The sequence below is a fragment of the Homarus americanus genome, unplaced genomic scaffold, assembly GCF_018991925.1.
Source record: "Homarus americanus isolate GMGI-L3 unplaced genomic scaffold, GMGI_Hamer_2.0 scaffold26351, whole genome shotgun sequence".
Taxonomy (NCBI): Eukaryota; Metazoa; Arthropoda; class Malacostraca; order Decapoda; family Nephropidae; genus Homarus; species Homarus americanus.
The window spans coordinates 5213994-5230054 of NW_024724368.1; the positions used below are offsets into that span (position 1 = coordinate 5213994).

The 16061-nt window shown below is 37.0% G+C and overlaps 1 protein-coding gene across 4 annotated transcripts in view; it reads right to left on the reverse strand.

The window, feature by feature from the left end:
* Window positions 1-15720, reverse strand: part of LOC121864209 (cholesterol uptake protein 1-like) — a 93427-nt gene extending 77707 nt beyond the window's left edge. The window contains exons 1-3 of one of the 4 annotated variants that reach the window (XM_042363245.1): window positions 15580-15720; window positions 8652-8905; window positions 1226-1359 (exon numbers count right to left, since the gene is read on the reverse strand). In XM_042363245.1, the coding sequence (XP_042219179.1) occupies window positions 1226-1359; window positions 8652-8873 (356 nt within the window). In that variant the 5' untranslated portion in view covers window positions 8874-8905; window positions 15580-15720. Of the gene's footprint in view, window positions 1-1225; window positions 1360-8651; window positions 8906-15161; window positions 15328-15393; window positions 15470-15579 lie in introns of those variants that run through there. The other 3 variants (XM_042363246.1, XM_042363244.1, XM_042363247.1) reach the window with 3 other exon arrangements.
* Window positions 15721-16061: the final 341 nt, after the last annotated feature.

The following is a 16061-nucleotide window of genomic DNA, read 5'->3' on the forward strand; positions in this document are numbered from 1 at the left end:
TGAAGATGTCTTGAATAAACATGAAAGCTAAAATACAGTATTTTTTACACTTACACTAATCACATTGTATCCCTTCAACATTACATTATATAACATTTAAAAATATAGAGTGAGAAAGCAAAAAGGTGTGGGTGATTGGAGAGATGGAGTGGAAAGGAGTGGTAACATGCACCAGTGTTGCCAATCAATAAGCTCAACAGCTGATCTTTTAATTCACCACCACGTAGTTAACCACTGTTCATATATATTTTAATTAATATTTCTTTATTTTCTTTAATTGAATTAATGTTTATGTGTGCAAAATGAACAATATTATTCATTAATAATACGTGGAATATTAATCACACGAGGAGACGAGACAGTATTGTTTTCGTTAATGTTTACAAACCAGTGACTGATTGGTTCTACATATAAAACTGAAGAAAATAAGATCCTGGTTGTATCTGTAGTCAAATTAATATGGTTGTTTTAAGTAATGTTATTTAATGTTAATAAATGAAACAATGGAAGTAGCTAACCATTAATGGTAAAAAAAAAAGTGAGATCATGTATGTAAGTGCACACATGTGTCAACATATCATCATTACTCTACATAAGAATATGAAAACAACACTTATTTGCTGTTCATATATATTTTAATTAATGTTTCTGAATTTAAAAAAAAAATTCTACCCACCAGTGGTGGTAAAGTTGAAAGCATAATGACAGCCAACGTTGTTGCGTGTGTTTTTACTCGGATGACGAAGTTGCCAAGTCATCAGGTTCAACTCTAGCTAAAGCTGTAGAACATAATAACTTTTCTGTATTGTTTTTAGCTTTTATTTAACTTTATCTGTGTTATTTTTGTTGGTTTATTAGGATCTTGCTTTATTACAGGAAGTAATTCACCAAAAAAGTAGGGTAAATAAGGCCACATTTAGCCAAACATCGAAAGTACCAGACTCAAATAAATTTTCTCCATGGGCAAACTAAAATAGTTCCGGACCACAGAATGCCAGACTAGAGAGGTACAACCTGTATTGTAAATCATATATTTAATGGAAGTTTTAATTTACTGTACATACTCCCTCTAATCATTATACAATAATAAAAAAAATTTCAATTATATTAGGTATCAATAAAGCATTTCCATTCTGAACCACTGACAGCTCACTCTTATGCTTACGTGTGCAATCCCATTCCAACAAAGAAAATGCTAAATAAACTGAATTTTAAGTTTACTTACCTTTTTCCATGCACTGGGAATGTAATTGGAAGGGTCCAAGCATTCAAATACTCTTTCTGCTGGACAGAGACAAATGTGTGATATTTATCAGGTTTCTTATAGTGCAGTTCAAGTTCCAGGCGTATTGGGCCCAGCTGAAAATAATAATTAAGAAATTAAAAGTTCAGTCTTATAAAATTTAAAGAACAAGAAATCAATTAATTTATATACTGTATTGTTTTATAGAAAAAAAAACAATGAAAAGTATACAGAATATTTAATGAGACACTGATATGGTATGCAGCAGCTTGTTACAGAGCAAGGTATGCCATTTGGCCCATTCACGTGTCTTATCTGTACCATCTACCCTGCAAAGTAAAAAGTATTTACAATACAGTACTGAGAAAAAATTATGTCCCTGAATATCTTTGCATTGTTAAAGAATAGGAGGGAGAATATTCTTGCAATACAGTCATGCGCCAGTTAACGTCCTAGATACGTTCTTGAAAACATGACGTTAACCGAAATGGACTTTGCCCTATCATCACATAAACTTTGTATTTATACTTACATGTATGTGGAATACTATATACATACATATACACTATTACTTTTATATCACTACTGTAATGTGATACAGGTGATTAATTTTTATCTCTTGTGCAAAATACATGACGTTTATATTAAAATTATTCACTGTTTTACAAGGATTCCAGCAACGCTGGGCAGATGGGGGGAGAGGATGGGAGGGAGGGGGCGTGGGAAGTGGTTTGACAGATGGCACAGGCCCAAGTCTAACGAGTGTTCATTTATCTTAAGTGACTAAGCTTCTCTCCTATAAAAAGCCAGTGAAATGACCTGTGTGAATATAACTTACATTGCTGGCATTCTTGTACGATTTTGATTTTTTTAAATATAAACAACCTATAATTCGCACTAGACATAGCAATCATAAACTGACCAGTTTAAAATCAAAATTAATGTGATTAATTAATTATGATTTTAAACTGGTCAGTTTTGATGTAACATCACTCTTTACAAAGATCCCAGTTGATGATTTACTAGAGTTCCTCGTAGATTCCCTGGCTAATATTTCATTGCCCGTCTCGAAAGACGACTTCATCGAACTCATCAAACTATGTATTAAGAATTGTAAATTTGAATTCAATGGAGAATATTATGCTCAAAAATTTGGTATGGCAATGGGTAATCCACTCTCACCTGTATTAAGCAACCTATATATGGAATTCTTTGAAAAGAAACTATTTAGTAATATTTTACCACCTTCAGCAGTCTGGTTTAGATATGTAGATGATGTATTATGTCTCTGGCCAAGTAATGAGGACCTAAAAGCTTTCCTGCCACAACTTAATAACTTAGCCCCCTCGATCAAATTCACTGTGGAATTAGAGCATGACTGTAAATTGCCATTCCTAGACTGTCTGATACACAGAATAGGTAACACCTTTAAGTTCATACATTCATTATTATTCTGCCCACCATAATAGTCAAACAGTCGGTATTTTCAACTATGTTTTTACGCGCTTTGAGAATTTGCAGCCCAGAATTCACTGATGAGGAATATAAATATATCTATAATATTGGCTTGAACCTTAAATACCCTAGATCTTTCATAGACAAATGCCTGAACATTACTGAGAAATCTTTTTATAGAACTGATCCCAAGCCCACCCATGACCATAAGAATCTCTTAGTATTACCATTTCACAAAAATTTCTCTCAAATTCCTTAACAACTAAAAACCTGGAACGTCAATGTGGCATTTAAAAACTCATGCACTGTTAAACAAACGTTAATCAAGAACACAATTGGTTGCATTTATAAAGTTCCTTGCAAGAAATGTAATATGTTTTACTTAGGCCAGACAGGTAAAGATCTTGTAACTGGACTTAAACAACATAAATATAGTGTTAGGACAGGCCAGGAATCCAATGCTCTGTTTGTTCATCTGAGGGATAATAAGCATTGCATTGACTGGGATAATGCCTCCTCAATATTACCTTGTAATTCCATTGACAGTAGGAACATTATAGAATCTAGTCTTATTAAACATACTGAAGCAGTCGACATGAATTTGAGTAATGATATATACAAACTGGACAATTTTGTAATTAAGAAGATTTGTAACCAGGCGAGAAGGTTGGGTCACCTTACCCTCTGACTTGACTACCGACCGTTGCGGTGCTTTTTAAAGATTAGTAGGGTCATTACCAAATACCTGACCATTGTGGACCTGATCTCACCCTCCTCTGTATATATATATACACCTTGTTTTGTACTTCTCTTTAGTCTGTACTCACCCCTGAAGATGTGAATTACACGAAAGCGCTTGGGAACTTCGTGTTTTCTTCTTTCCTTGTGGTTATCAGCATATACCTGGATCACATGCTACTACAGTGATTTTCTTGCATATATATATATATATATATATATATATATATATATATATATATATATATATATATATATATATATATATATATATATATATATATATATATATATATATATATATATATATATATATATATATATTCATGTAGATCCACAATGAAAATGTGGATAAGATAAATCTTGATAAAATCACACGGGAAATGGGAAACAACGGAGCACCTTAGCTTTCGTCTTTATTCAAGACATCTTCAGAGGCAACTGGATTACATGGACAGAGAGAGGCTTAAATATACAGGGTGACCTTATTAAACATGAGCCCTTAAATGAACCTAAGAACATAAGAATGGAGGAAACTGCAGCACGCCTATTGACCCATACTGGGCAGTCCCATTTACACCCAACCCCTAATGATCATATATCCATCTAACCTATGTTTGAAGCTATCCAGCATATTCTAGTTAATGATGATATTTGGTAACTTGTTCCACTCATCCACTACTCTATTTCCAAACTAATGTCTACCTATTTCGCGTCTAAATCTAAATTTGTCTAATTTAAAACCATTGTTACGAGTTCGTTCCTGGGTGGATAGTTTGAGTACCTTTGTAATGTCCCCTTTGTTCAGCCCTGACTTCCATTTATACACCTCGATCATATCGCCCCTCACTCTACGTCTTTCAAGGGAGTGCAAATTTAGAAGCAATGACTTTCGCTTTCTTTCACTCAAAAGATGTTACCGTAATCGCTTTTCGAATGGTTTTCAGTTGTGGGATTATGAGGCTAATGATAGGATAGAATATTATTGTAATACAGTAAGAGTACAACAGTTTTTTAACTGAAAACCATTCGAAAAGCGATTACGGTAAAATCCTTTGAACAATGAAAGAAAGCGAAAGTCATTGTTTTCGTCATGATTTTATCCCACTTTCCACTGTAATATGTACGTCATTTCAGCCAAATATTACATTTCCGTATTTATTTCTGAGAATATATTCATTCAGTCACAGTTAAGGTAAAATATACTTGTGATGTAATATTTTAATGAAAATACGGTATCATAGTTTTCTTTTGTTTCAAATTTAATTAACAAAGATTGATGTTTCAAATGTAATGAACAAAAATTTATGTACAGTATCTATAAATAAACTTTAAAAAATGAATACTTTGTTTTACATCGTCCTGTGCTACCATACCATGCATTTGGCTACTTTGGGCTGGCTATGATGACACAAGAGATCTGCCCTGGCAACTGTACCAACACTCACAGCTGGTGGTGTGTTGGTGCGTCATTTCCATTGTTTACTGGTAGTTACTGGTAAATATTTTTGAACCTAATGAAACTATTACCCGTTTAAAGGTTGACCCCCAATTTTTTGCCAAATAATTTGGTCTTAAAAACTCGAACTACACACAGGTATATACGATAAATAAGGACATGGGGGGGGGGCCAGGGGTTTTTTTGGGGGGGGGAAGCAAAAGTACAATCACGGGTATCTCTGTTACCTAACCCTCACGTATGTTAAGGGCCGACTGTACAGTGGTCCCTCGGTTTACGAGCGCCTCAGTTAACGAGATTTCCGTTAACGAGTTACCTCCCAAAGATTCTTAAATTCGGTTAACGAGCAATCCCTCGGTTAAAGCGTTTCTTACGAGCCGACCTCAACAAGTTTTGGCTTGCACTGACCGGGCAACCAGCCGTAGTATTAGTCCGCCAATACATTAATCGGTTCTAGGGCTTAAATTCCTTACTATTTTAGTAAATATCAAGAAGTTTATACTATTCGATAATTTTAAAAGTTTAATATTAAATTTTTTAGTCATTTTAACAATTATTGAACATAATTGAAGGTAAAGTGACTAGTTTAATGTGCAGCATCCAGCCTCTTAACACAGCAAACAGGCATTAGTCTCTCTGTTTTCACTGAAGGTAACATCTTGCTTGAGACTCTCTTCAACTAAATGCTTTTATTCTGTGTTTCCAAGCAAATTATTGGTCATTTTGAAATTTATTTTACGTAAACTCAACCCTCGCTTTACGCGGTCCCACTTTACGCGTTTCCACGTTTACACGGTACCCTGCCGAAACCAGAATGCTCACTTTCCGCGGCGCATGTACCCCTTTACGCGGGGAGCGGCTGGCGAGCCGCGCCATTTTTGGATCCAAACCTCCCGCCATCTCTCCCGCCATCCGCCATGTTGTGTAAGCGGCGCGAGTAGGTTGCGCAGTGTGTCTCTTTGTTGCGTTATCAGTGACGTCATATGACATATGTGATTGGTTTAAAGTAATATGACGTGTCCACCCGTGGGAGGGAGGGAGGAAAGACGACGCTTGACCTAGCCGCGGCAGTTTCATCCCTCAAGGCCACACCGTGTATACGTGAATCCACTGTTCTGTAAAATGGCTTCCGCCAGACCACCGCCCCCAGAGAGAAACCTTTCCTTACCTGGACCCAGCCGCCCTAAGCCAAAGAAGACACGACGTTCCTTAAGCTACGAAATTAAGTATAAGATCATACAAGAGTTGGAGAAAGGAACAAGACAGGTTTATCTCACGCGCCAGCATAGTGTTAACGAGTCTACGATCAGGACAATTAAGAAGGATGCAGCCAAGATAAGAGAGCACATGAACATCACAAAGTCTACAGGTGCTTCTATGATCAAGTATTGCCACAACCAGGTGCTTCTCAAGACAGAAAAATTACTTGTGAGCTATTTGGTGCGTCAGGCGCGACGGAACATGGCGGTGGACACGCGCTCAGTTAAGGAGTACGCACGTGAACTGTATGCTGCAGTGTCACGAAAGATGGGAATTACAGAGCCCAAACCCTTTAATGCTTCCTCTGGGTGATTACAGAGGTTTAAGAAGAGAAACGAGATCACCAATATCAACATTGGTGGTGAAGAAGCTAGTGGTGACCGTGTTGCGGCTAGGGAATTTCCTCCGTTTTTACGTGAGATTATGGAGGAAGGACAGTACACCGACGACCAGGTGTTTAACATGGACGAATCTGGTCTTTTTTGGAAAAAACTACCTTCCAAGACCTTCGTTGTGAAGAATGCCAGCAAGTGTCGGGGCCGGAAGTTGCAGAAGGAGCGCATCACCGTCCTGTTTACCACCAATGCCTCCGGTACCTGTAAGCTCAAGTTATCGGTGATCCACACAGCACGCAAGCCGCACGCCTACAAGAGCATGGACATGACCAAGCTAAATGTCCACTGGCTGACCGCACGTAAGGCGTGGATGTTCTCTACACTGTCCCTCTCCTGGTTTGATGACTGTTTCGTTCCCGATGTGAAGAAATTCTGTGAGCAACAGAATGTGCCATTCAAGATTTTGTTGCTGCTGGACAACGCACCAGGACACTCGCTCCTACTGTTAGATCGTCACCCCAACGTAAAAGTGGTCTTCCTTCCTCCCAACACTACGTCTATATTACAGCCCATGGACGAGTTAATCTGTAATGTAAAAGCTGCATTCTCAACTAAAAAATTCAAGCTCCTGAACGACTACACCAACACCAAGGAAGAGTTGCGTAACCTGAGTGACACCAACACCGATAGCAAGAGCGAAGACGACGAGGATCAACAGTTGGCAGAGCAAGAAGTACTTTTAAAACAATTCTGGAGAACATTCAATGTCAAGAAAGCTGTGGACTTCTTGGTGGAGGCATGGGATCAGCTGTCTGTAGCAACTGTTCGTCACGCATAGAGACATGTGTTGCAGGGCATTCCGGCCATTAGGCAGAGTAAATCTGTGACTGGTGAGGTTCAGACTGTTGCAGTAGCAGTGGACCTTGCCAGAGAAGCTGCGCAGAGTGTTACAGCTGCAGGCTTTTCCAAGACCACCAACGACGACATCCTGGAGGTGATAAGGGATCCTGATGTGACTACCGACGACATGGTAGATGATGATGACGTCAGTGAAGAGGCAGGTGGTGCGTCATCCCAAGAAGAACGCCGCTTATCCCATAGTAATGTTACGGGTGCCATCGAGTGTATTGAGAAAGTCAAGCTCCTCCTTTTCGACGACCCTGACGCAAACAGGTATGAAATCTTCACTACCCAGCTGTTGCAGACTATGGAGTCCTACATCAAGGTTTATCACGACAACATAAACACCAGCCGTCAGCAAAGCATACCAGAGTTCTTCGCCCGCAACCCACCACAGCCAGCCCAAGCCAGTGATAGTGACAGAGGTAGAGACAGTGATGACGACTTTGAGAGATTTGTCAGGGAGGCACTAGCAAGTGTGGATGACACCGATGAAGACTCACCTGAGGGCCAGTAGCCTGCCCTCTGCCTCGGAACCAGCCTCCATTCCCCTACGCCGACCCATCTCTTCTACTAATGTAAGTGTTAACCCCAGCCTTGTTTTTTTCTAACCTAACCTTCAGTTTATTCTTCTCTTATTGACTGTTCCCTTCTATATTATGTGTGGGTGAATACCATCATAAAGTTAAGAGGTTATTTTTAGTAAAACGTACATTTTGTGCCGGGAAAAAGTGGAGTTTGGGGGTCGGCCCGGTCTCTATTTCAATTAATCCCATATGTTATGTTGTTCACTTTACGCAATAAAACTGCAATAAAAAAAAGGCGAAAAACACGGGAATACTGTACGTACTTTTTAATTCACTTTAACATCCAGTTCTAACTATGCAAATTATTCCTGAATGTCCTTGAGTGATAATCTGGTATGTCATATGATTTCATTTGAAAATACAGTATACAAATTTTTTAACATGATTTGTTCTTACAATACTCTTGTGAAAAGTTGTTTTATCATTTATTAATTAATTTCTGTCACAGTACTATCGTATTTCACAAAATTGCATTCCATCTTGAAAAAATAACAGCAAACATAAAGCAAGCCTGGTAGTTGCCAGATAACAATTTCTGATTGAAAAATTCTGAAATTTGTGATTTCACTGATTTGGGCAATTCGACTCCTATTTTTAAGGTTATGAAACTTAACTGCTACAATTGTCCTAAGACTACTTCTCAGACTAGGGAAAAATAGAAACAAAAAACTCACCTTGGGATCATAAGTACAGTTGAATAAGCAAGGTGATGTGCTATTAAATTGTATATTCACTTTGTTATGAGTTACACACCCCAGAGTTGACAGAGTTGGGCAGTCAGTGGCACTTATGTTTTGTGAATTATTATGCTGTGCTTGTAACTCAGTGTATTGGCTTCCCATCACTGCCACCAAAAGGTGACAAATCACATGCACTTCATGCCAAGGCTGATACATCCTGGTGATGCTCTTCTGATGATGTCTATATCCTGGAAAGAGAACCCAAGATAAGATTGGATTTCAAATTAAACTGCACTATTCTCTAATATTACTGTAATTACATTAGAGCATTTGATCTTTTGTCTTATTTTTGGTGGTAAGCATTTCTTATCCAATGTACAGTTGCAATCAGAAATAATGATACACATCATGGTGACCCATGGTGAGACCCACTAGTAAATAAATCCACAGTAATTATAAGTATAGGTAGTTCTGCTATAACGCGATAATTGTGTTCTTGTAAAATATCGTGTTATAGAAAATCGCGTAATAGAAATAACAGGACTTATGGAGAAAATAGGGTTAGGTGCAGATTACTCGAAATCGAAAAAATTTAGTATTTAGCCTAACACAAAGGATAGCACAGTCTAAATAAATGTTACATTCATATCTAATAATGAAATCATACAGTAAATTTAACACTTTACCTTGAAAAAATATGAATGTAACTTGATGGGGGAGAAGGGTGATTTTGAGGTTGATAACATTGAGCTTCTCTTCAAGTGTTATATCCTTTCTTTTACGATAATCACCGGGAATTCTATCATCAGAGCGCTTTTTGGAGATATTCTTCTTTACCATATTCACAGTTAATACCACAAAATTGGAGAAATAGTAAGCAAAAATCGCGTTATAGCAAACAAGCGTTCGCGTTATACAAATATTGTTCCGAATTCATAAATCGCGTTAGAGCAAATTCGCGTTATCAAAACACGCGTTATAGCAGAACTCCCTGTATAGTGTAGTATATTTTTTTTACTTGATGGTTCATACGAATGTACGATTAATATTGATACCTCACAAATAAATCCACACACTATATAAATGTTAAGAATACCCTGTTATGACTCACACTTATGCTGACTTCAATGTTTGTAAATATATAACTGATTGAAAATATTAACTTTCAAGGTATGAGTGGAAAAAGTATTTTGAAATAAAGAATATTTACCATCGACATCACAAACAAATTCACGCTTTCAGAGAATACATTCGCCACTACAGTATTTCTTCTCTGTATGCTAATTACTGTACTGTATTATATATATCAAGACAATGACACCAAACATATAAAACAACAGATAATAATGACCATTTTATATACTGTAGAGTAGAATCCACACATAGTATAATGGTCCTGATACCCCCCAGTATATTTTCAATAAATATTGATGAACAACAAGGGTTTCATAATGCAGTGACGAGTGGAAAACTAAGAACAATGATGGTTTAGGTTAGCTGCAAGAATGTTAAAAGATTAATTAAACAATACCTGTATATGTACAACTGCAGAAATGTGTTCCCATCCCCCCGTGGTAACCCGTGTCTCAAAAAAGCCAACCTATATGACCTATGGCAAACCTGTCCAACAATTTAAGTCTGCCGTTACATGACCAATACCCATTCATTAATAAACAGGGATACTACTTCAGCAACGTTGTCATTTGGAGACACAGGTTACTAAAGGGGGCATAGAAACACATTTCAGCAACTGTACAGTCCCTTTCACTAGTGCGTTTACAGGGGCTCATCATATAAATATTCCATATTTGTTTTAATATTGTTATAATTTGATTCCATAGTACCGGGTATGTTTACTACTGCAAATTTCCTTCTGTCAAATGTAAACAAACACAACACTGCCACACTGCACAAAACCTGACGAGTCTCTGTAAACACACTAGTGAATGGGACTGTACATTTGCTTTATAATTGGTATTTCACTGTCGAATATTTATGTTTCCTATTTAATTTTTTAGAAAAATTTCTAGATACTACTGTTAATGTCCCAGGATGAGGATGATGGAAGCCTACTATTTTATCACAGTTTGGATATATTTTTTAGTGAAATGAAATGATGTACGGAATAAAATTGAATCTTCCCTTTTTCATATACTGTGCAGTATCTGCACTTTTTTAAAGCGACTATTCTGGAGCATTGATTGTTAACGTCATATATATATATATATATATATATATATATATATATATATATATATATATATATATATATATATATATATATATATATATATATATATATATATATATATATATATATATATATATATATATATATATATATACAGTGACCCCTCGGTTAACGAACTCAATCCGTTCCAGAAGGTCGTTCGTTAACCGAAAAGTTCGTTAACCGAAACCATTGTTTCAATGGGTTTTTGGGTAATTGGTTCCAGCTCACAGAAAATTGCCTAAATTCAACAAAAAATGTAGAAAAGCACACTTACTTTGAGGTGTGTATGTAGAAGGTTCCTGGATGATGATGATGGGAATTAGAATGGGGATGGAGGAGAAGGGAGAAGAGAAGGCATTGGGGTGGAAGAGAAGTCACCCCAAGGCGCCATTTCACCCATAAAATTTTAGTTCTCTTGGTGTAATTCAAGATTATTTTCTTTAAATCAACACTGCACTGCATTATATATTGTCAATATGTAAAATAAATTTCAAAATGACCAATAATTTGCTTGGAAACACAGAAAAAAAAGCATTTAGTGCAAGAGAGTCTCAAGCAATATGTTACCTCCACTGAAAAGAGAGAGAGACTAACGCCTGTGTGTTAACAGGCTGGATGGCGTGCCAGAAACTAGTTTCTTTACCTTCAATTATGTTCAATAATTGTTAAAATGACTAAAAAATATTAATATTAAACTTTTAAAATTATTGAATAGTATAAACTTCTTGATATTTACTAAAATAGTCAGGAATTTAAGCCCGAAAACCAATTACTGTATTGGCGGACTAATACTACAGCTGGTGGACCGCCAAATGCAAGCGAAAACATGTTGAGGTCGGCTTGTAAAAAACTCGTTAATCCAGGGATTGCTCGTTAACCGAAGTTAAGAATCTTATGGAAGGTAACTCGTTAACCGAAATCTCGTTAACCGAGGGATCACTGTACCATATATACAGTATCACGAAGATGCCGGAAAACCAGCTTTTTTAAGTAAGACATTGTAAGAGGATGGCAACAAAGAAGAAGGCAAAGTAGGGGTAGAATTTTGCCCTTTTTTCAGGTAGCCAGCAGGGCTAATAGAATGAATATTTACTAGCCCTTCCCAAAGTTTATTAGCCCTTCCAAAATTATACAAGACATTAAAAAAAAAATCAAATTTCAATACTTGACATATACTGGATACCCCAAAATAGAAACTTGTTTACATTGACACTATTTAACTTAATAGCAAAAGGTAAATCATATTCAAATTGCAAACACTGAAGTGCACAACATTTTATACTATGGATAATCTGTTTCCTTGTTTCCTTTATATCATTAGCTGAAATTTTTAAAAATTTTAGATCCTCTTAAAAAACTACTGAGCAAGACAGAGACGCGACCGATCGCCCAAGCGGCTAACGAGCCGATCAGTGGTGAGAGGATAAAATTAAAAGTAAAATAACTGCAAGTAGCTGAGGGCTTTCTTCTTCACTGGATTTGGTCAACAAGTTTCTGTATCTGTTCCTCGTCCAATTCTTCGATATCGCCCAACACTTCCTCTGTGCTGCAGCCATCAACAAGGCGGGCCCCAGTTGTTAAAAATCTGCTGAAGTTGCTAACACATTCTGACTGCAACTAGACCACTAGGAGATCTGTCAAGTGGTCATCAGTGAGTCTGTCTTGATGAGACATTTCAGAGGAGATTTATGGTAAATAATTCATTTCTTCACATACAAAACATGTAGATATCATTTTAGTGCCCGTAATTTCTCTCATCCTTCATGCCCTGCCCACTACTGGTGATTTATGATTGTAAATAGTGAAAAATAAAAAAATAAAAAAATACTTAACTTATAATTAAGATGAAAGTTGTTGACTTTTAAATATTTAGGCTAATATATGACTCGTGACTGTCAGCAGTTCGGTAATTATGAGGGTGTTTTTACAGTTTTGTATGCTGATTACTTTTAGTTCCATTTTCTTGTGTAAACACTTAGTTTTCCAGATACAAGCAAGTTAAGAAACAGGTTAGGTTAACACCTGATTACAGCCATTTTTATATTTTTTCCCAACAATACAGTATTCTCTAAAAAAATCAGGGTAATTATTGACAACTGACCCTAATTTAAAAAAGATGCAATTTCACTGTGTTTTATAGTGGACACTGTCGTAGCTTTGGCAAACGTGTTAAAAAGTTGTTATTTCTAGATTTAACCTAACCTTAGTTCGTAAAGAAAAACAAGCAGCAAAAACACTGTTAGAAGACCTCACCAACCTAACCAAAGAAACCTACCTAACCTTACCAAACTTCCTAGCCGTGAGGCTCCACCCTCCAGACACCTGCATATTAAACAGAAAACGCTTGCTTTCATAGAGTATAATTTTTTTTTTTGTGGACATGGAAGCAGATACCCAGTCCATGTGGCTCATAAACATACACCAGCGACTGGCGTCGATCGGATATGACTGGCTGTGTACTGCCACATCACCACTGAGAATGAACTAAAAAAAAAAAGGTTATGTCAAAAATCACTGATGAAAATATAGTAAGAATATAATCAAAACAAATAACACGTTGGAGGGTTAGTCTTCAATAACAACCAAAATCAATGAAAGCTGGGCATTTTTAATCCCATGTTCAATGAAAAATAGAGGACAGTCACGATCCAAATTATTACCAATACAGGTACTTATATTATTATTTTAGTTTTGGTTAATCAGGGAATTTTAAGAATTAGGTTCGGTTAGGCAAGGTTTGGTGAGATATCCAAACTGTTTTTCCGATGGTTTTTGATGTGTTTTGACTTTTCAAAGATTTGGACCTTTATATGTCAGAAATCACAAGACCTGAAACCTTAAACGAATCTTTACCACTTTCTGTTTACTTTTATTTTTTTTGGGGGGTGGAGGAGAGGAAGTTAGGTAAGGTTAGGTAAGTTTCTAGTTTCTTTGGGGTAAAACTGCAGATTACAGCAACCAAAGAATCTGAAGAAAAATCAGTGTTCTTCCGATGGTTTTTGATGCGATTGGTTCAAATCTGACATTCATTTTTATCAGAAACCACTGTTTTAAATTTAGACCCCCACCCCATCCAACAATAATAGGGGGAAGCGTGGGAATTCAGGGTTTTGGGTGCGGGAGTGCCAAAATGAGTGATTTGTGGTAGGTGCGAATACCAAAATTGTCCAAATCGCAACAAGAAAACTTCAGAACACATTACGCAAAAGAAATTCGGTTACTTACAAAAAAAAAAATAGAGAAATAATAGTTCCATCGATTGAGTGTTCTGATTTCCCGGTACTCTGTGCTTGCTAACTTATACAATATAACCAAACTAAACCTTACATTACCACCCTAGACAGGGGGCGGACCCCCAGACGCTATGTAATAACCCAGAGACGCGTGGTCAGCCTCCACAAGAATATAAATAGCCAATACAGTATTTCTTACCTTACTACGAGTCAGGGAAATCGTACCCAGCACATAATGGCTCCACGTTGCAACCGATTCAAAATTTCCCGCATCCTACCACCAACGCAGAATATCTAACGCTCATTGGTTGAAGAGAATAAAAGTGAAAGTGAATCAAATATCTAGATTTAGAACACACATTTTGAGCAACAGTGAATAGGCAACAGGGGCTCTGATTTTTTTTTTTTTTTAAATTCAATAACTTCCTTATTAACAATTTACGATAGAAGTATAATGTAAGAAAATTATCACTTGTACAATTTTCCTATCGATTGAGTGTAGTGAATTTCTGAAATTCTGTGGTTGCTGTTTACTGCAATGTTACCTCATTTGGCTGGTTAGGTCAGGTTCTGGTAAAGCTGCTGTTTAAAACCGTTGGCCGTGTATTGTCCGAAACTGCAATTATACCCAGGTTCTATTATGTTTAGTGCATTTATGGAAAAAAATAATGAAATCGAACAACTTCTGGTGTAGCGGTGCTCTCATACATTACCCAACAAGTCACCACAGGTACCAGACACGATCACTTCGGACCACTAACACGATGCTTAATATAATTTGAGGTATGAAGACGCAACTGTACTGTTAAAAGTAAAAAAGAGACAATTTGGTTATCATGGACTTACCTGTCACTAACTGAGGATTACTTACATTATAGCACAGCGTCAACGATACAACATTAACTTATTCAGCTACATTCTGTCCTGCCAGATCGTTCCAATAGCATGCCTCAACAGTATTTATGGGTATAGATAAGGTTTCTCGGTAATATTTGAAGTTACGGTGAAATGCTTGATAATTTCTTAAGCTTCACCTACCTTTGCATTAGTCGCGCATATCACCACTACTGCAATGTTACGAATGATTGACACAAAATATGACCTCCCGAGTCCCAAGTTCCCAACTCGTCTTGGTAATCTCTTATCACTATCGTTGTCAACTGAAAATTTCGCGTGGCGCTAGATTCACTCCCCAAAAAGCGCTAAACTTATAAGAGAAGCTAACAAAAAAGTGCTAGGAATTATTTATGGTAAATTATACACATATTACTGGTGTAAATGGTTTGATACGTGGTCGCAGGCTGAGAGATTTTCTATGTTTGTTCGGTTAAGGCAACGCCAGCACTGTACAGTAATTGAAGCCAGCGACGATAACAAGTAATAATAATAATTATGTAAAATTTGCAGCCTATTACATTGCAGCATAAATAGTAAATGCTTGCTTCTTAGTCCATACTTGATAGTTAGTGTTGCATTTCGAGGTTTTGAATTGCCAATATTCACATGACTAAATATGCGTTCCACATCAGCGTTGGAATGAGGCAATGTTATCACTGTCAAAGCTAACTCAGGGGTAACTAAAAGGATTTTCTCCTGTTGCATCCCTGTGCAAAGATATTTCTGCCCAGAGTCCTAGGGTGTCAGGGTTTTGTTTCCATAATACGTAATGAAGCTTCTTCCACTGGAACTCGATGCGTGTGATAATTTTATCACTATCAACAAACATCTTTGCTAATTCCAATATTCCAGGCTTTAATGGTTTAAAGCATTCACTTGCACTCAGATGACATTGACTGCAAAACTTGGACATTGTCTGGCAATCGTTGACTAAGCTGTTTCACCAGCTTCACTACAAACTGTAGCATCTTCCACGAATATCCTTTTCATCCGGAAACTTGCACTGTGACATCTGCTATTCAAACTCGTATTCTAGATACG